Source organism: Electrona antarctica (genome assembly GCF_951216825.1).
Source record: "Electrona antarctica genome assembly, chromosome: 6".
NCBI lineage: Eukaryota > Metazoa > Chordata > Actinopteri > Myctophiformes > Myctophidae > Electrona > Electrona antarctica.
In genome coordinates, this window is record NC_136811.1 from 22621720 (window position 1) to 22643933 (window position 22214).

The window sequence follows — 22214 nt, forward strand, 5'->3', positions numbered from 1 at the left end:
CGCATGTACGGGATGAAAATAATACTGTAGGAATTGCTAACCCGCATGTGATTTCAGTGCTCGAAATCCAACGATAATTTCAACCGATGAAAATCGTTGAAATCGTGACACCCCTGGCCCTAAGTGGTTGGACTCTGTACAGCTGAATACACCATATATACCAAACTACACACTAAAGGTGCTGAGCAAGAATTTTAGAAACCAAGTTGTGTTATGACCTTGATTCACACAGATAGCGTGTATTTACTCAGCAATGTCCTAGAACTGTCCCCTATGGGAAATGATCCTAGAACTGTCCCCTATGGGAAATGATCCTAGAACTGTCCCCTATGGGAAATGATCCTAGAACTGTCCCCTATGGGAAATGATCCTAGAACTGTCCCCTATGGGAAATGATCCTAGAACTGTCCCCTATGGGAAATGATCCTAGAACTGTCCCCTATGGGAAATGACTGTACCTGTTGCTGCAAAAAAGAGAACGCATACAGATGGGCACGAGCAGGCTGATAAATACAAAATATCCCTTTTTTAATCAATCAAGCCAAAGTAATAAAGGTATTGAATAAACTAGAGAGCTTGCTCTACTACACCTCAGTGCCAATGGCACTATGCAATTGTCAAAATAAGTCATTTCCACATCAGATTGTTACAGTAGCACTATATTTGTTCGATTGGCACATATTGTGCGTTTGGATGTTAATTATCTAAACAAGCGCTTTTTTTCTTACCTGACTTTGTTCAGGCGTGGCCAGAAGGCTGGCTAGAACTGGCTTTGTACTGTATTAGGGATAATTTTTGCTAGTCAACATTTCGGAGAGATTTACCGACATTTAGTAAGTCAAAGAGGCTTATTGTCGGTATCAGCCAGGTTTCGAGAGTCTATCCCCGTTTCAATGCTCTAGAATACCAGTGGATCTCAACGTTTTTGGCTGGGGACCCCCAGAAATGCTTTGGCCATGTCTTGCGCCCCCCCTCCCCAATACAAACAGACTGCAAAAATTACCAAATAGAGAAAATATATCATAAATGAATACTGAAACCAGATATAATCATTAAGGAATGTTTATGCATGTACTATGTATTAAAACTCTTAATTTCCATTTTCTAGCCATTCAGTTGCCACACACACACCACACACCACACACCACACACACACACACCCCCCAGTACTTGTTACGACATCAAGCCGTGCTACTACTCATATATTATGCTGAGTTGGTGGTGCCTGGGTTCGAACCCATGACCTTGAGGTCGAAAGACAAGTGCTTTACCGACTGAACTACCCGGACACAAAACAAACATTTTTTACTGCATTGCTGATTCTGTCCAGCTTGCAAAAGATAATTTGCAGCATTAATTTAATGCACTTCAAGATGCACTCAGAGAGCTAAAGCTTGTACTAAATGCTGGAAAAACTAAATTCATGGTATTCTCCAGGGCCAAGGTTATTGATTATAACAACTTACATATCACTACCTCAAATGGATCAAACATAGAAAGGGTTGCTGAATACAAGTACCTTGGAATATGGCTTGATGACACATTTACATTTAAATCCCATAATTTACAATCTTGTCTGTAAACTAAGGCAAAAAAGTGGCCTTTTCCACCGGAACAGAGCTAGTTTCCCAATTCCATGTAGGAAAATAGTTATTTTCTGTATTGAAAATACAGGAGATGTCATCTATAGAAAAGCTGCTCCTTCTGTCCTCAAGCCCTTGGATGCACTTTATCACTCTTCATCAATTGCTCTGCGATTTATATCTGGTGAACCTTATACAACTCATCACTGCGTCCTTCCTTGGCCGACAGGTGAAATAAACATTGGTATCCATTTATTTTTAAAGCAATTGATGGGACTTTACCGTTGTATATTAAAGCTCTGCTGGATTGGAATCCTGTAACATATAGGACACGCTCCAGTCACTGGCTCACACTAAAGGTTCCAAATGTAAACACAGAACTGGGGAAAACAGCCTTTTGTTTTAGTGCCCCAACCACGTGGAATGACTTACAGCTTAAATTAAAGATCTGCTCTCCCATTACATACGGTCAATTTAAATCTTTGATTTCAGACTTACCCCCATGTGTACCCCCAACTGTTTTGTATTAGATGTATTAGATCACACAATGAGGAAATGTTGCTGTTCTGTTTTGTTGTTTTTGTTTATCGCTTTGAAAATGTTGTATTATGTTGTACTGTATCTCATTCTCAACAACACTGAAAATGAGGGAAACCTCAATGTCTCTCGAGAATAAATAAAGGTTTGAATGAATGAATGAATGAATGAATGAATGAAAACACACTATATGTTATATGGAGGTCCATCCTGCAGAGGATGAACTCTATTGATCTCATATACATGAACAAAAGACAAATGCCAGGGAAGTGAGTTCAGAGAACCTAGTACTGTAACCCCTCTCCTCCAAATTCTCCCCTTCCTAGTAATGCTGATTGGTCAGTAATATGCAATAGCGGTCTTGTGTTTTTTTATAGCCCAAGTACAGGCATGATTATTTAATGAGAAGTTGCCTCACTTTCCCAGCTATATGCTCCAACGCACACACCATAGTGATTTAGTTTCAGAATGCAGATAGACACACACACACACACACACACACACACACACACACACACACACACACACACACACACACACACACACACACACACACACACACACACACACACACACACACACACACACACACACACACACACACACACACACACACACACACACACACACACACACACACACAGTGTTGAGCCTTCCACAAAGTACAGATGCCACACCACGCCATGAAGACGAATGCATGTGTTGTGCACACCAGGGTCATGGAGTTTCTCTGGGATGCACATTTTCAAATAATTAATTTCTCCTTGCAACTTTCATAAAATCCTATAAAAAGGCTGATTTAATAGCAGATCACCACACACTACCAGTGCAGTCTTCAAGTTACTGAATAAACCTGAGCAATAGCTACTTCTGCTTGAGCACAGACAGACCACCTTTAGCATACACACTGTAAACCACAGTTTAAAGATTTAGAACAAAAGGATTGCACTGCCTCTTGAATACCAATTATGATTCCTCAACACAGCTTACAACACAGAGTAGAGCTTCTGCCTAGTCTGCCTTGTACTGTAAACATGTGGATTCAAACCTGACCATTTATTTTACTTTACCTAGGCAGGTTAAACATGCAATTCAGTTTAACCACAATTATATGTACGATAGTATACACGATTATTTACAGTGCCTTATTTACAGCTTTGCCAGATGTCAAACATAATGGTATTATAACTGTTTATTCTGATTTACCGAGTACAAAGGGCAATTTTGTACTCTGCATGACCTACAATACAGATATACCTGCATACACATTGCCAGGCAACATACCATAAGCTTATCATTACCTCCATGTCAAACACATAACCATTAACCTACCCACACTGGAGCAGACTCACCTCCCCGACCAGAGAAACATTGGCCCGATTACTCATAGTGCCATTGCACACTAAGTCACTGAGTGTTGAGCAGATATTATGAAAAAAAACTGCATATTATGATTGACATTTATCTTCTTTACATAAGGCTCACCTATTACGTTTAGTTTGTGTTTGTGAGACCATGCGCACAGATAGAGGTTCAAGAAGTTATGACAAACAAACTGAACACACAAACGTCAGAAGTTATTCACTCTGACAAATTTACCTTGTTCTTACTTCTGCCAAATACAATCATCGAGGCTCTACCGTGAACTGTAAAATACTGTACACATTCCCCTTTCTGCGTTTGCCATGTTTACTACACTGGCAGTGGTCTGAAGCGTGCACTTTGTCCTCTCATATCTCCCGCTGAATGATGAGGCCATTTCCTTCCATATTTCTGCAGCCTTGGCCTAAGGACGGCTGTTTAGTAACTCATGCTTATCAGCCCCCCCTGCTGTACCGCCATAAAATGAGAGCCAGAACGACCGATACTAATCCCAATTTGGGAGTCCTAGCCCACATAAGCAATGTTTTAACAGATATTTTGTCAAACAGTGCAAAGGTTAATCAATTTCAGCTTCTATTTGAGTATATATATATATATATATATATATATATAATTTTTTATCCCACGATACACTTCCTCTGCCAACCCTCCTTTTTTTGAGGGGCGCTAGCCCCTCCTATGCACAGCTTTGTGTGTATGTCTGTTTGAGCACGGAATGTGTTTGTAGCACAGAAAGTGATTATTTGATTGACTGATGTATGATAAATGGTGCATTTATATAGCGCCTTTATCCAAGGCGCTTTACATAGATTGTGCATTACATTCACCCACACACACACATTCATACACCAATGGCGGCGGAAACCATGGAAGGCACCAACCAGCAAATCAGGAGCAATTTGGGGTTCAGTGTCTTGCTCAAGGACACTTCGACACTAACTCTGGGGGAGCCCGGGTTCGAACTGGCAACCTTGCGGTTACCATCCAGCCACTCTACCCCTGAGCCCTTTTTCAAATTATTGAAATGCGTGCCCATACAGTAAGTAAAAGTCACACTTGTGTGAAGTGACACATTCCGTGCTCAGCCAATCAGCTGAGCACATTCCGTGCTCAAACGGACAGACACGCATATGATGCACACAAAGCTGTGCATAGGAGGGGCTAGCACCCCTCAAAAATAAACAACTTTTTGATAGATAAAAGCCCTATTCACACATTTACAAAAATATCCCATCTACAAACGTCGCAACATTGCGTGTTGTGAGCTTGTAGATTGCCTATAATGAGCAGGGATGCAAGGTTGAAACTTGAAAGTAGCCTCGGAGACTGCAGGCGTTTCGTTTTCACAAGAAAAAGAAAAGCCTGGGCAAACGAGCCACATTTCCTGGTCTAGAAGAAGTGAACTACAGTGCAGAGGGGCGTCGCTCCAAATTTGGTGACTTCAGTATTCTCTGCTGTTTTCTACCCGGGAGGGGAGGGGAGGAGGGGGCGGGCGCTCAGATCGGTGAACCAATAGGATCCACCGCCGTGATCCCAGCGGCACCTGCCCCTCTAGGCCTAGAAATCACGCTGGCTGGGCCAGGCTAGGTTGAAAGTGATGATGTCATCAAAAAACACTGGTCGATATCTGTCTGGACGATATATTGGTCAGGCACTAATAAACTCAATGATGTAGTATGAAAAGGTAGTGCAGGTGTCCGGTCTGTGTACTGTGCTCGTGTGCTGGGGGCGACTGGCTGCTGACCTTTTAATCTAGCTCTATTAGGAACACTAGGGAACCCGTCAAGATTACTACTAGCCCTAGAGGGTTTCTGATCATAAAATTCATTTGAGCCGGGATTACAGAGGAGCGCTGATGGCTGGCCTTGTCTTGGTTACTTAGCGTTGCAGATGTGACCGATCGTTCCATTGAGGCTGATGCGTTTGGTCTGTTTCTGGGTCGTAAAAGTCTGGCAGCATAAGTGTGAGCTCACCGGCTACCGTTGTGTCGCCCAGGCCTCTAGTACACTGCATCTCTGTTTGTTCTCCTCGCCTGATTCTCCGTCGACTCCTTTCTTGGCAGATTCAGTCTGAGGTAAAAAATTACTGAATAATATATGACAGAGAGGTATGGCTGTGAAAATCACTGCTGTATACACACAGACTGAATAAACAGGCTGTTGACAGCTAAACAGGGCTAGGCTGCTGCAGGGCTTTGCAACTAGCTTCCCTGCTGAGTCATCAGCAGCGAGGGCTACACAGTAAAATCCTCTGTGTTCATTTTACTCTGAGAGTGTACAAATGCAATCAAATTGACCCTAACGGTCCATTTATACACTCTCGGGAGATTGAGGATTTTACGGTGTACGAGCATGATGAAACCCAGTACAAAATTCCCTGTAACATAGGAGCCGATCCGGTCACGTTCAGAAAGAAATATGAAATAGTGATGGAAATATGTTCTATGAATAATTTATGAATAGAACGGCAGTGTGTCACAGAAAAGCCTACAGTCCCGTTTCTTAAATTAGAGGTCACAGGTCTGGCTATGGTTTGTGATCACATGATGAAAGAGGCAATGTTTCAATGCCTCAGGGTCCAGTACTGTATTTGTCTTTTGCATCTCAAACTGAAAATCACTCCGTGGTCTAGTGAAACAACTTCAAAGCTAGCTTCTGCTTGCGTCTTGGGGATGCCCTCACAATCTGCCGTTGGTTGGGTTCACCGAAACACAGTACATAGGGCTGCAAGTTGAAAGATATGGAAACTAAGGCAAGGCAATGAATTTAAGAAACCAACTCAGCAATGAAATACAAATAATACTCCTTATTGCTAACTAAAGAAAATAGCTAGAAAATATTATTTTGTTTACCATATAACTAACACTCTTGAGTCTTGAGTCTTTAGTGGATACAGAAGAAGCTTACAGGACTTGGCTATCCCCCACATTACAGGCTCCATGAACCAGAGCAAGACAGGATCCAGGAGTATCCAATCAGTTGCATATAAATCTACTTATTCACACTCTTCTAATCTTTTTATCTGGACATGAGACAACATACATAGAACTCCTTAAGACATTAAAGCAAAGGCTCTAGTTCTCTCTCCATGGAGGAGAGAGGCCAGGACAGGTGGCCCAGAGACAGAGAGAGACAGAGAGAGAGAGAGAGAGAGAGAGACAGAGACAGAGACAGAGACAGAGACAGAGACAGAGACAGAGACAGAGACAGAGACAGAGAGAGAGAGAGAGAGGGGTGACCATGAACAACAGAGAGAAACAGCAATAGGAGAGGCATCTGACAGGGCTACAACAAAGAGATATCTTCCCTTCAATAATCAGCCTTAGGCCAATTTGAATTGACAGCCTATATAGAGCGTCGCAGTCCCGCCCCCTTTCATGGCAACGAGAGACCCGGAAAAGAATTCCCGTTCATTTTCCTCAGACTTTTCAAAAAGTATTTATTTAAAGACGTTTACGCCGCGGACAAAGCCTACTCGAGTTGTGACACATCATGACAATAAACACAATGTTTTGGGCCGATCAAATAATTTGTAAGAAGAAAAACAAAACAAAGTGTCTTTTTTTCCTTCTAATTATTTGATCAGCCCAAAACATTGTGTTTATTGTCATGATTTGTCACTACTCGAGTTGGCTTTGTCGTTTTTAAATAAATACTTTTTGAAAAGTCTGAGGAAAATGAACAGGGAATTCTTTTCCGGGTCTCTCGAGGGGGCGGGACTGCGACGCTCTATACCAGCAACCTAATGGCTGGTGAACGCTTAGTAATGCCTTACCAACAAAGAAAAGTAATGACAGGGAGTCCATATTAATTAAATATGGAGAAAGATTTATGAAATGGCATTTTTATTTTTTATTGAATATATCAAAAATATGTGTTTGTAATGACCTTTTTTGCATCATCACATGTTTTGTCAACTCCAACTGTAGTCATGTAAAAAGATTAATCAGCTGTGAGAAGCGTTTGTTCGTTTAATTAGGAGAATAACATTTTGGTGGGGCAGTAGGGGTGCACGCTAAGGCTGAGAAAATAACCGCGTTACTTACAGGGGTTGTGTGTGCAGTGTGCACCGTGGGGTTTGATTGGCACTTTTGGCAGTTCTGCCTTGGTGTGACCAGCGTGATTGAATAGCAAGGGCCGGTCCCCTTCCTGAATTCAGCCAATTTCAAGCATGTGAGGGCAGTGCTAGAATTATTAGCAGATCTACAAGCTCACTTATCATTGCAGTGTGTCGTGAGTTTGTAGGTCTGCTATTTTTGCTGCACATAAAGAAACTATAAACCTCACTTCAGCTGCATGGGAGGGGTACGGGTGGTGCAGGTTAACAGCCGGGATCTTCCGCTATTCAGTGGTAAGAAACAATCCATACATGACAGCCCTATAGTGTACGCTCATCCTCTCTCTTTGATAGATTACAGTAGTCTGACAGGAAATGGGGCGAGAGATGGGGGGGGTGACACGCAGCAAAGCTTGTCGGGATCGGGACTTGAACCCGTGACATGCGGTCAGGCTGGATTACCAGCCTATAGGTGCCCAGACGGCTACGCCAGCCGCCTGGGCCATCCTCTCCTCTTTTAGTAGTAGACCAGTCATGTGGAGCTTTGGAGAGCAGCCACAGAGACAAATAACAAGGAAACACAGCACAGCGCTGGGGAAGGATATTGTTAAGTTGTTTTCCAACTGCAAGACCAAAGGAGCTACTAAGTACTCTTTCAGCATAAACATATTCATCTCAAATAACATCTGTTAATCCTGGGCCAATGAGACCATTTCTCAGCTGGGGTGTTCATTCAGTAGTATAATATTTTTCATGGAGGTATTGATAGTTGGTTGGTATCATCCATCCCCGGCCTACTTAGCCCCTGGAGGAAAAGGGGGCTATTGTTGTTGAAACTGTGACAAATGTGATATGACAAACACATTGCGCTCCCATTAGCCGCATGGCATCATGGTGATATGATCTAATCAAGAAATAAACACATCAGCTTCCACAGTTACAGATCGAGATTGCTTATTTAAATTTGCAATAAAACTTTGTAATTGCCGTGTAATTAGACAAGTAATGTAGCATACACTGGTGTTTGCTTTGGATGAGCAAACTCCTGGTTGCCGCTAGCGTTATGCTAGCTGCTGCCCTTGAGGCGTCTTGCCTATTACGAAGCAGTGATTTCTTTTTTACCTGAGCCAACACGTTGTTGGTTTGTGTGTGCTTATGGATAATGTGTACGTGTTAAGCCTAGCAACATAAACCCTGAGGAGATAACAGAGATTTGAACTGATCGGTCTTGTTTATGCAACATGTCGAGCGAGAAAATGATAGGACTTAGGATCTCAGCAAGAGAGAGTGAGAGAGGAAAGACAGAGTTAAAGAGAGTGTGAAAACAAGCTGGCAGCCAACCAGGTTACATCTGTTTACTCTTCAAATGAACCATGACAAATCCCTACCACTTGTTCACAGCACGACACACAGAAACAAACAGCACTCGTCTAATTCCCAGTAGCACGCAGGTGGATTATAATTGTAATAGGTGACACTCTTCAATCAAGTGGAACAATCTGCCAGCACATGAAACATTTGTTTCAAATTGAGTTTGAGATAGGCCTACTTGTAGTTAGATCCGTCAGTCATCCAGTTTAATTGCCTTCTGCATGGCTTTGTAAACCTGCAGTCTGCTTTGTCAGTTCCCCCTGATGGCTAGAACAGGGAAATGGAACTTATACAAATAATGAGTCGCATTTGAGGCAGCAGGCATGGGTTTTACCATCTACAGCAAAACTAGAATTTACAAATGAGATAAAAATGATGTACTGTAGATCAAAACATTGCATATGATCCAAATAAAATGTATACTTAATAATATAATTATAGTATATATTTAATAAATAGTTGAGTGTTCATGTTTTATTTTCACACTCAAATAGACACAACTAGAGAAAATTGTGCCTATGGTGAAAAGCACAGAATAGAAATCCATTTATTTTGTCGTTTCAGTTGTCTCGGAGGCAGGCTGTATTCTGTAAGCCTCACAAAAAGGAAATAATCGACCAACTCAGCTTTCTCCTGATCTCTGCTCATGTGTACAGTAGAACTGACCCACAGTACCGAGCCCAGAGGCAGAGACGGAGACTGGAGAGGGGCTCTGACTGACTCATTCCACTAAAGCAGCCAGTGATATCCTGCAGACAGCAAGCATCTCTGCATCGGTTATGAGGAAAGTACAGTAGTTTCCCCACTGGAATATTTGTTTATTTTCTGTACATTTTCAATGGTAAAAAAAAAAGAAAACAACATGTACACATAGGGGAGTGTGGTGTTTACAGAGACAAATAAAAACTGGACATATCGAATGTAGAGCAAAATACCAAGAAACAGCTACAGCTAGCATGAAAAGCATAATCCATGTCAGCCAAAGGACAGGACATCATCTCAAATCCCAGAACAGAATTTCTGTGGAAGGCGAATGAGTAATGTTTGTCCTCCACTCAGCTACTGTTCAGGTACCCTCGAGTCCAGAACGGACCTCTCAGCTGATCCACTGGAGCTGCTCAATGGCCCACTAGAAAAGGTTTTGGTTGTACTGCATGGGGCAGCAAGGTGACCGTGAATATGTACAGTATACAAGTGAAAGTGGAAAGCCATGCGTTACTTAGCAGCAGTATGCAAGGTCATTTAGTCATAGCCTGGCTAATAAGCCAGACCGAATCAGCCGTTGGCAAAAAAAAATTGCCTGCCGGCGGATTACGGTCTGGAGAGGCTCAATTGTACGCCCATTTCCTACACCAGAGAACTGGTGTGGCCAATCGGGACACGGCATGCAATATGGGCGGGCTTTGGTACATTGACATTCAATGCTTGAGACCTTTGACTGACAGTAGCTCTGACCAATTGCGTCAAAGAGAAAATGTTTGAACCCGCCCCCCGGGAAACAAGATCCATACACAGCATCTCCAGACTCAAATACCACACGACAGTGTGATTTGAGTCTGGCTTATTAGCCAGGCTAATTTAGTCAAGCTTCCTTCGATACACAAAGGCAAACTACAAATATAAGCTTATGTCTTTTAAAATGCTATTTTGATAGCAAATCCATGTGCATAGTTAAGGTTGAGGCCCACCTGTGTTAACTGCCCAGTATGCCAGTACGTTTGTGGAGGAATGAGAATCATGCTTTCAATGCGCAGAAAATAGTACTGTAAAAGAAAAGCTTTGAGGTCGGAGTACTGAAGCATTTTAATAATGAGAAACATAGAACAACTCCAGGCCATAGACTGGACTACTCAATCACTGTGATCAAGCATTCTGCTTTGTGACAACTATACAACACTACTAGCCTGGTGTGGGAACAGACAGGCACTTGCCATGCACACTGGTTTATGATAGTGGCTGACAATCTGTGCCCATCTAGACACCCTCACCAGACGCTGAATCTGATAGAAATAGAATGAAATCGATTCCAGCATACAAGATACCAGGAAACTTGTTTATTTGTGCCTGGTGTCAGTCAGGTGGACTTGATCCTAATCCAGGAAGGAGAGCACTAATCCAGGCATTTGAGATACTGTATCCCATCACAGAGTCGGCGGCGGGCGGGCAGTGGCGGTGGCTCAGGGGTAGAGTGGCTGGATGGTAACTGCAAGGTTGCCTGTTCGAACCCGGGCTCCCCCAGAGTTAGTGTCGAAGTGTCCTTGAGCAAGACACTGAACCCCAAATTGCTCCTGATGTGCTGGCTAGTGCCTTGCATGGTTTCTGCCGCCATTGGTGTATGAATGTGTGTGTGAATGGGTGAATTGATGCACAAGCTATGTAAAGCGCCTTGGATAAAAGGCGCTATATAAATGCACCATTTACCATTTACCATTTAGAGTCAAATACGAGTTCTGTGATCCTGTCCATGTCAAATTCCTGCACTTAACATGTCATAACTGTGCAGGAAAGAGCAGTCAAATCAAATAGAGATTGTTTCACTGCCCTCTTTAATTGTTTCCATGTCAACATAGAAACGATTATGCAAAGAATGATCACGATTAGATGATTATGTAATAATTGTGACAGGACTAATGGCTGCCTCCAGCAGCTGGAACAAGGGAAAGAGCTAAGAAAACTGGTAATGGGAAAACAGAGAGATGGAGCAAACTGGTGAGGGAAACACCAGACATCCCACTATATATGGAATGTGGAAAAAGTCCAAACGCAATGACGTTGAATGGTTGCTGGTCTGATTAAGTCAGTCATCCATGGAATTCATACGAAAGAAGAAAAAAAACAAACAACAAAACCCTAACCCTGCACAGAGGAGAACAGAAAGTATAAGTCACTCTCTAAAGTCACATGGACTGAAGTAAAATTCCTGGCAGTGGCACTTTCTCTACCGAAGAGGATTCAGAGCTTGTACGCATGCCTCCGTCACTGCACTTTCGCCATCTACAGTACATAAAGGTGAAAAGAAAAGCCGAGCTCACACTCGCTTCCTTTTCAACCGTGAAACACAAACACTCGCAGCATAGAGGGACACTGTCAGCACTCTCTATTGAGAAATAGAAATACAAAAATAAATGTTATTCAGAAAACATTTTCGTCCAATGTGTCAAGTTTTACAGAGGGGAAAAAATAGGGGGTATGGAAAATCAGCTAGGTGAGATTCTGAGTTGTGTGTGCGCGTGAATGCGCGTGCACGTTGGGGGGCTACTACCTGTGCATTATGTTTCCTGAAGTGTTACCTCTATCCTCTCAGTCACACACCACCACCTGTAGCTGCAGAGGTCAGCCAAATGTTAGAGTAGTAGTGCAAGTTAAAAGATGAATGAATCCAAATGGTGGTAGTGAGAGAGTAGAGTAGATGGCTGAGGAAGGCAGGAAATAAGTCATGCAGGCCTCCCTCCATCTAGCCTCGGTCCCAGGCTCACTTATCTGCGAAAAGAAGAGCCTGGTCACAACGTAAGGCAAAGAAGCTATCGGCGGACGTATCCTCCGGAACATCCATCAGATGTATTTCCCCCGGATACGATATTTTCCCGACCAATCACAACACTTGTTTCATTCGCGGAGAATGTGAACTGATTTGTAAAGCATCAACGTCATTTCCTTGTTTCGGTGGGGACTAGTAAACACAGCCGCACCGCGTGACGTAGTTATCTTACACGCAACACTTCCGCCACTTCCGCTGATAGTCTTTTCAGCGTAGGTCTTGCCCAGGGTGCCCTCCATCTGATAAAACCACATCCTGAAGATACAATTTCTGCAGGCATGTTATATCTCCATCCTTCCTGTGTGTTAAACATCACTCTTTAGGTAGGTCAGCTAATGCATGAAATCAAACCAAAAGGTCTCTTCTTAGCGAATTAGAGTAGTATGAGGCCTACTTGATACCTTGTGGCTCTTAACAGGTTTTGGGCCCCAGACGTCTCCGGACGTCTTTAGAATTACACCCGTAGGAGGCCCATGACGAAGGTATTTTATTTAAAATCGGATCGCTATAATGTATTTTTGACAGGGCCATTGTTAGGCCATTGTTTACGGCCCAACAAAACTCTATTCCATTATGTGTGGAAGGCAGGGCTCTTCAGAGTAAAATCTGCCCATCTGCTGGGCACTCTAGCACCTTTAAGGGCCTTGCAAACGTGAAGCGAGGAACGCAGGCGTTGTTGCCTGGATCAACACAGGTCTGCTCAAGAGGGGCGCAACAACGCAAGCGTAAAAAAAATCAACTAAACAGAATCCAGGTCTGGTGAGTCACGGGCGTGTGCACGTAACGAGCATGCGCGCAACAAATTCACAGGATCGCGCTCACGTAAATACGCTTGCGTTGTCGCACCTCGACTTCTGTCGTCTGATAAATCACACACTTTTCATACAGATTCAGCACCATGTAAGCTTAGAAGAGCTTGTTTCATCTATCCCTGTGCCGTTATGTAATCCAACATCAGATTTCATCTTCTTGTAGACTGAGCAACGGAGATATTCCACAAATACAGAAGAGAGAATTACCTAGTGAAACACAAGTCACAGATAAAATACTTATTTCAGACACGGACAAAAACAAAGATTTCTCAAGGTTTGCTATATAAAATATATATATAAATCTAACCTGAATGTGCATTGGGGTTGACTTGAGATGGAATGGGGATATAAGTAAGTAGGACAAGCAAGCAGGAAAAGAATTAAAGGCAGACAATATTGTCATAATATAATGTGTTTGAATGGAAAAATAAAAAAAATCAGAGAAAAATATAAATTTCAAAAGCTATCGAAACTGAACTAAAACCCAATCTGACTTTCTCACTAGGCGTTTGTGAGAGACGCTGCCTAAAACCACAATGTGACGTTCAGTAACAAGCGCAATTATATTTCACAGGGGAAACCCAGATGTCAAGGCATCACACCTGGCTGCATTGACAAATCACATACCTTTATAAATACTTCATCTATACATACAAAAATGCAACATGAGAATACTACTAGTGTATACGAGATTAGCTACATTTTTATCATTGTCAATTATGATAACAACTTTCACACTCGTAAAGCAGGAAAACGATATGCACATCCCAGTTTTCAGAATACGGTGCTGGACCCAAAAAAAAAACTGAATGAAGAAAAAAAGTGGAATGTCCGCACACGATATATCTGCTCCCCGTCTTTTTTATTACAACCTATAAATACAACAACGTTTCGCCCCTCCGGGCTTTCTCAAGTTACATGGGTATGGCCTTGAAATCCTTAAATAGGTGGAACATAACTGGGTGTCGTCATTCAATCAATTGATAAGCCAATAGGCTGTATGTGAATATCCACTCCAGAGCAATACAAATACATCAATTAAGGGGCCATACACTCACGAACAACTTTCACACTCTCCATGACTTTCAGTGACAATTCTTGGTATTGGTAGACGGTAGTACACAAGGAGACTATTTGCAGAAAGAGAATTTGCTGTCTGTTTTGTGACATTGGTCTACTTTTGAGGGGACATACACACATGCATGTACAGACAAACCAAGTTGGGCCAAGCCAACATTGGACGTTAAAGACGGGGTGAAATGGTTAATTTGGGCATTTTATTTGAAACGCCAGGTCTGAGTTTTTGAACAATCAGAGCGTTGCATCCCTTCAGGCGATGGGACGGTAGCTCTGCTACACACAACAAACAAGTAATACACCGTCTGGATGTCATCTTGAATGAGATTAAAACTGAGTAGTTCTGTAATCAGAAGCAGCTGTATTTGCAGGACGACGCTAGGGATGTGTAAATGTGTCCTAAATGAAAATAGTATAATTCAATATTAACGATTAAGCTTCAATTGCGGAAATTGTCTCAATCAGGTTAATAATATCAGATACCATTACCAATCAGCACCAATAATGCAGTTGGTTTCAACTCTTTTCATATCAAGGAAATTAAGTAATGTAGATTAACAATAATTTAACTCTTGAGTTAATAAGAGTCCATTTGGTTACTAACTCAATCTTTTAGATGTGTTGAGCCAATTGATCTCCATAGCAACCCCAGCCTAGGCCTGATTAGGTGAATTCCCAATCCCAACACCTGCTAAATCCTACAAACCTGTATCTTGATTGGAGTCAATCTCCACTCTCACACTCCTCTCAGTCATGCAGCTATACAGACACACCCCAGGCACACTTTGGTAGGCCTATAGCCCTGTCCTGTTTGGATGACAATATTGCCTTTCCAACAGATATTTTCATTGGGAAAAAAAACGATCTATCGATTATTAATTTTAATAATCGATTTCGGGTCCTATGAACGATTATCGATTAATCGGACCCATCCTTAGACGACGCAGCAATAGAGACACACGGGGACTACAAATTTCACGCCCCCCAAATGAGACAGCGTCCCCACTTCTGGTCCGTTCTGGTGTACTGCAGGCCAGCCCATAGAAGTCCATTGAAATTCAACTGTAGTTAGCCTACTTTTAAAATAATATGAATTAACTGAAGACTATATTGATTTGAATAAAAATATGTTTCCAAATGTATCTTTGTCAACATATTGTTTTCTCAATAGAGGATGTATTTCACATTTAATTTACCACTTGAATGAGTTACCCATAATGTTAACAGAGTAGAGGGGAGACGGCAGACAGAGAACCAAGGGACGTCACTGCCTTTATGAGGCTACGAGCGCCGACTTTGAATAGTGGAATTCTCAATAATACATCCCGATCCCAACTGACTTTGTTATTTATGTCTATATTTTGAACATGTCACAAGCTTACTAATATGTTCTACCTACCGCGGAGCTCCGACGCCCGACGGTGTGTTTTACCGTTGTCAACTTGTTGTATAATTAACTTGGCTGAATAGTTGCATGGGAAAATAACCCAGCTAAATGGAGGAGTGTCATATCCTGACATTTTCAACTACCTAGTGAATTCTCCAGATTAGTATTAATAATTAGTCTTGCAAGATGCGGTTTAGATCATTTTCAACAAATGCATAGCATATAAAACGAAATACAACAAATATATCTGGGTATTGAAAACCTCAAGGGATGCAACCGTGACGTACTGTACAGGCCTACCGTGTGACCACTTTGACTTGAGATTTACAATGCTAGCACTTTTCACAAACTGAGTATATTATAGTACATTGTGGGATGTATATTGAGATGGCAGGTATGTGACATTGAAAAGGACAAATCAAACATATGGGACACTATTGGAAGTGGAACACAAAAAAATCACTACAGCCTCAGTAATGAACCAGTGAAATTAGGGTATTTTATGATGCCTCTCATAGGGATTGCATTGGCAGCTGCAGTACACCGTGAAACGGACCAGAAGTGGGGCCGCTGTCTCATTTGGGGGTGTGAAATGTGTAGTCCCTGCGTGTCTCTATGGGAATCAAACAGGTGAATTGAATCAAGATTCATTAATATGCATGCCTACACGTTTTCGTAATTAATTTAAATGACTTTTAAGGACTTTTGGTATCCATTTTTTTGGCATCCATTGTTACGTATGCCCATAATGACCACGGATATGGTCTAAAAGTGTGAAAAACGTATTTAAAAACGCTCAAATCCTGTACTAAACTCTGTTGAGGAAATGCCCTGGCACGCAACGCGGTCTCTCTCTCCCAACCAGTGGTTCTGTTGATCAGGCTCTCATGTCAGCCAGCCGTCCTTCCTTCCTTTCCAGAGAATCTACCTGTCCATTTACTGTGTCTCCCTTCTTATTACTACAAGTTAGGGCAGAAGCTCTGTCTGCCATGTACAAACAGCAATGTCTGGCACAGTTATTGACACTCAAGGCTCAGGTTTCAGGCAGTACAGTATGTCAACGGCGCTGACCCGCAGTACAAACTGTGATGACAAACATGCTGAGCATGCTGCTGAAGGCATCAGACAACTGAACATGGAGACTATGTTTACTCTCGTGATTCATCGTCAGTAATCACACAGTATTTGTGTATAAAGACTGGAATGGATTTTTGTCTTTGTGTGCTATATTTGAACAGGGATCTGAGCTTTTTATTTTTTTTTGTTCAAACCTGAAAATAAATAAACCACACATGTATCCACAGAAAATGTTGAAAATGTGAGATGGCAATGTGAAAGAAAATCTGATCTCTGCTGGCAGCTGGTATAAATGAAGACAGTGGAGCCCAATCTGGGCATTGTTTTCCTCTTCCATTTCAAACAGACATTTTATTTTTGCTCCCATGTCTGCATCCCTTCCCTTCTGCTTTGAAACTTTGAAGCCACCTTTTTCCTGTATGGCAGATATCAAGGTAAACATAATCCTTTAAGACAGATGTACAACAGTGCAGGTTGGACACCTATTCATTACAGAGCATAAAACTCTCATTCTCCAAGTGCGTCTTGTAATGTGGCACAACTGATTACCACTTCTGCAGTGCAGCCTTGGAGCAAACAAGACACACACTTTATCAGTGAGTCCTCATGAACAAACCACTAGCCTATTTCCCATTATCTTCAATTCATGCATAGAGGGATAACAACGATCTTGTACTAGACTGTTCCTATTATCTATAAAACTAAAGGAGATTCTCCATTTAGCTTTTCTGAATTTTGTGGCCCATTGAGCTCATTGCCCATGCATACATGTGTCAAGTAGAGTAACACTAATATTGGTCGGCCACTGTTGGTAGTAATGCAGATATATTGGCATTGTCTGTGTATATATATACATATATATATACTGTTGCCTTATATGGTGTGAAATGGGTGTGGATGTTCTATTACGCAAGGCCACACCGGGCGAAGCGCTTGGGAAAGAGGCGAAATTAGCTGCAGCCGCAATACGGAGATGAAGGCAGGTACGCCACCTTTGGTGAATCAGAATGACATGTGAGATTGAGCGTACGGAATATACACACTCATTTATGCACTTTATTTACACTTGGGTGTAAATTTCTTCTTTAAACACGATTACAATAACATTGAGTGAGATGTTGGAGTGCAGACACTGCAGAGTGTAAGTAAATGAAGGTTGATGTCCCACCTTGGATTTACCTTGTTGTGACATCTAAAAGATTCCACTCAGTAGTTCTGGCCTTTGGCTTAGTTTTATTGTGTGTGCGTGTGACAATGGCCAGATAATACAAAAAACTAAATACAGTTTAGATTCAAATTATATCTCCATGAAACCTCTAGGGTTCTCCTCTTCAGAGTTTCACCTTCTCAATTTGTTGAACGGCAGACAAAAAAGTGGCTTCGTGCCAGTTGTTTGAAGCGTGATGCTGGTGCAAGAATAATAATGTTACTGGGTGTTTTTATTGTATAAACAATGATGCAACACAGACTTGGGCTAAGCAACAGTCAGTTGGTGTCGGATGTAACTAACTTTGACACTTCCTGGCGGAAGCCAAGTTGGATATAACACTTTGGAAGGAAGGAAAGCAAAATTATGATCAATGCAAGAACAGCATCGTCTCTGGTTAGGCACAGTGCCGGATTACTCTCAGGTGGTTCATCATGTCTGAATTTCACTTCTTAAACCAAATTGCATGGACCAGTATTCAAACAACCAGGAAGTGAATATCTCATCAAACACCCCATTGGCAGATGAGCCTAGTGTGACTGTGTCCTCATTTATCTTGCTTAAAGTCTACTATCCCTAACTTGTGTGTGTGGTCTAACCACACACGCGCACACGTGTGTGGTCTAACCACACACACACACACACACACACACACACACACACACACACACACACACACACACACACACACACACACACACACACACACACACACACACACACACACACACACACACACACACACACACACACACACACACACACACACACACACACACACACACACACACACACACACACACACACACACACACACACACACACACACACACACACCTTATGTTTCAATAAACCAAAATAAAAAGATTTGTATGGGTTAGACCAGCGGTTCCCAAACCTTTTAGGTCATGCACCCCCTGTTACTTCCTGACCTAGCTGATGCACCCCCCCACATGTAAATATTAATTGCATAAGCTATAATGAGACATATTTCCTATTTATCCACATATATGAACCTGTATATGGCATATATATGCAGCATAGGCTATATTCTGCATATACTTGGCATATATTGGCATAATATAATTAAAATAACATAGCACCACCATTAGCCTTTTCATGTCGTGCACCCCCTAGACTAGAAGGTGCTTGTGCACCACAGTTTGGGAACCACTGGGTTAGACCCACCTTACCATGCGTCTGATTGGCTCCAGGGCAGGCATAGTTTTACTGAGGTTAAGGTTAGGTTTAGGTATAGTTTTACTGAGGTTAGCTTTTGGGTTAAGTTTAGGCATAGTTTTACTGAGGTCAGGTTTAGGGTTACGTTTAGGCATAGTTGTAAAAACCAGAACTGTCAATCACAACGACAACTGGCCAATCACAGAGGGGAACGCTGGTGGGATACATACAAGTCGCGTCATGGACATAATTACCTATTGTCAAAAAGTATAATTATGATTATTATTAAGAATGGTAATAGTGGGTAATGTAAAATAAAGTCAAAAATGGAAACATGCATTTTTACCAGCTTGCTATAAAGCTTGTCTATGCAACACCCTGAAAAATTAGGCGTTTCCTTCCTAAATGGGAGCGTGCTCTTAATTTCTTCTTTATACCCCACCAGGGAAAGGGGGCGTGGCTTTAAACATTATAAAGGCTAGGACACCATATGGTGGCCAAAGAAATGAACTACAGATTTTAATGTTGAAACATAAAAATCACACCCGTGTGAAGTGAGGGGCGCTAATATATTAAAGTCTAACTCATGTTGATTAGGTGATGTAATGGTGATGGAAAACAAACGGTGCAAACAAACATTAAATGCCATTAACAATAAAGAGACAATAATGACGTAAATGACACATTATGACAAATGTTTCCTTCATTGTCAATGGTGTTTACAAAACAAACATTGAACTACAGACAAACATTAAACCTGTGTATAGGAGGGGCTAGCGCCGCTCAAAAATAAATACAATAAGAATGAAATTCGCCGTCTCTGAAACAGTGTTCAAAGGAGTTGCAATACATATCCATCTATAAATGCACCACGTCTCTCTGCGTACGTGTCGTGTGTACGTCTGTACTTGTGTACGTAATCCACGTAACTTGAAAACCGTTCGCCCCACCGACTTCAAATGCGACACACACGTTCCACAGGGAGTGCAGCGCCCGGTGTCGAGTCTGTCGGATAAGCACAAAAGCCTCTGCCCGTGCTCTGGACCTGGTCACCCCTATGTCTCCATATATGGAGCTGGCCTGTTCTGACATCACAACACTTCATATTTGGGGCCGGGCACGACTGAGTCTGACACAGGACTCCAAAATATCCATATATGGGCATAAAAGGGACACAGACAGACGGGTGGAACTTATCAGGGTAGGGTGGAATGGGTACTCTAACACGGGTACAACGGGTATTGTATAGCCGGGTGGGGCATGGATCTCCAACATCGATCGTTCCCCGACTCGGTGCTCTACACAGCACCTATCTAAGGTTACCGGTATTTCAAACTGCAGTTTTTATTACAAACCTAGTAGGGGTTTAGCTAGCTTGCCGCAAGGCAAGCTGGTATTACTGTCATTTTTTCTTGTTTACCATTATGTTCAATAAGACATTTACTTTTTGTGAAATCTGCTGATCTGTAATGTTACAAATATAAAATAACTTGACTAATCTGTTCAGGCGGCCACGGTACCAATTCCAAATCTTTTAATCCAATGTTATATTCTTCAAAACATTGATTATCATAGCACCCGCTAAGGCTTTCTTTTGACATTTTCTAAGAGAAATATTGTAGTCTCACTAATCCAGGATCCCCTTTACTCACCGGTAAAGGGGAGGGGACTGGAGGCAAAAAGTTTGAGAACCAATGAGTTAGAGGATACCTATACTAGAATATCATCATCTATAACTTAACACTATACAATCGACACAGTCACACAGCGCTTCAGTGTCACCCAGGCACCGTTATGTCACCATTGTCCTCATTCATTGTGCGAACTGAAGACCCCCACCACCATCTCCAGCTTCCAATGACAACACAAGCTGCCTGATTACTTGTCCTGTTACACGATACGGCGCTGCCGGGTAAAACGACATAATATATGACAGACCATCTGACAGCGCTGGAGTTAAACAGGGGGGGGGGGGGTGATGAGAACAAGATATTTTCAACAGAGCATTAAAGACAATGTATTGTTCTTGTCACGATTTGTATGGCCTGCCCTGATCCATTCAGCCTTAATTGTAGTATGAACCGATTCGACTCAAAGTAGGCCTGTGTGTGTGTGTGTGTGTGTGTGTGTGTGTGTGTGTGTGTGTGTGTGTGTGTGTGTGTGTGTGTGTGTGTGTGTGTGTGTCTCTACAACTCACCAAGGGTCAAACTCGTGTATGATGCTCTCGAAGCGAATGACAGCGAAGAGCCTGGAGCTGAAGCCGGCCAGCCAGGCCAGGAACAGGATAGTGAAAGACAGCAGAGACTGCCAGCCGGCAGGCTGCGCCAGACCGACCGTCGGGGCTCCTCCGCCGGGGCCGCTGCTTCCTTCTCCGGCCACCGCCGTGCTGGTGCGTCCGTTCCCCGAGTAGGACGCCCCGATGTTCGCGGGGGATTTGTGTTTGTTGTCGGAAACTGGGTGATGTTCCGCCATATTCTACGTCAGTCCCGTTGTGGCTAGCAAGCTATCCGCTACACACACACACACACGGGAAAGAAAGCCCCCCCCTTTTCGCTGCCACGCTCCACTTCTGAAGCGCCTTTCGCCCCCTTCCCTGCGCGCCCCTCCTTGTACCTAGGCGCTAGATGTATTCCTGACTTCCAACTGTACTTTCCAGCGACCAGAAATTCCACAAAGTTATCCCAAGGAGTCACATAGCAGCCGGGTTTTGCAGAGCATACTAGTGACACATGCGGCTAGATTAGTTCCTCCTTCCTTGGAAGTGGATGATGATGATGGGGCGGGAGCAGAGTGGTTAGCAGGAAGAGCCTGTCAGCCTGTCACAGGCAGACAGGTACAGCGAGGCGGGCCACAGCTCTGGGAGTGAACCAATCCTGTGGCAGAGGACCGCTAATCGACAGCCAAACCAACCAATTGTGTCACACCATTCTGACAGTGGCGGGTGACAGGTCACGAGCGGATGCACCAATAGGTGCGGAGGATTTAGAGTAACTGACAGCAGGGAGAG

The 22214-nt window shown here is 42.7% G+C and overlaps 1 protein-coding gene across 1 annotated transcript in view; it reads right to left on the bottom strand.

Moving 5' to 3' along the window:
* The window catches only part of LOC306924828 (dolichyl-diphosphooligosaccharide--protein glycosyltransferase subunit STT3B-like), a 74601-nt gene extending 52609 nt beyond the window's left edge, over positions 1–21992 (bottom strand). The window contains exon 1 of the mRNA XM_079503484.1: positions 21405–21992. Coding sequence (XP_079359610.1) covers positions 21405–21679 — 275 coding nt within the window. The 5' untranslated portion in view covers positions 21680–21992. The remainder of the gene's footprint in view (positions 1–21404) is intronic.
* Positions 21993–22214: the final 222 nt, after the last annotated feature.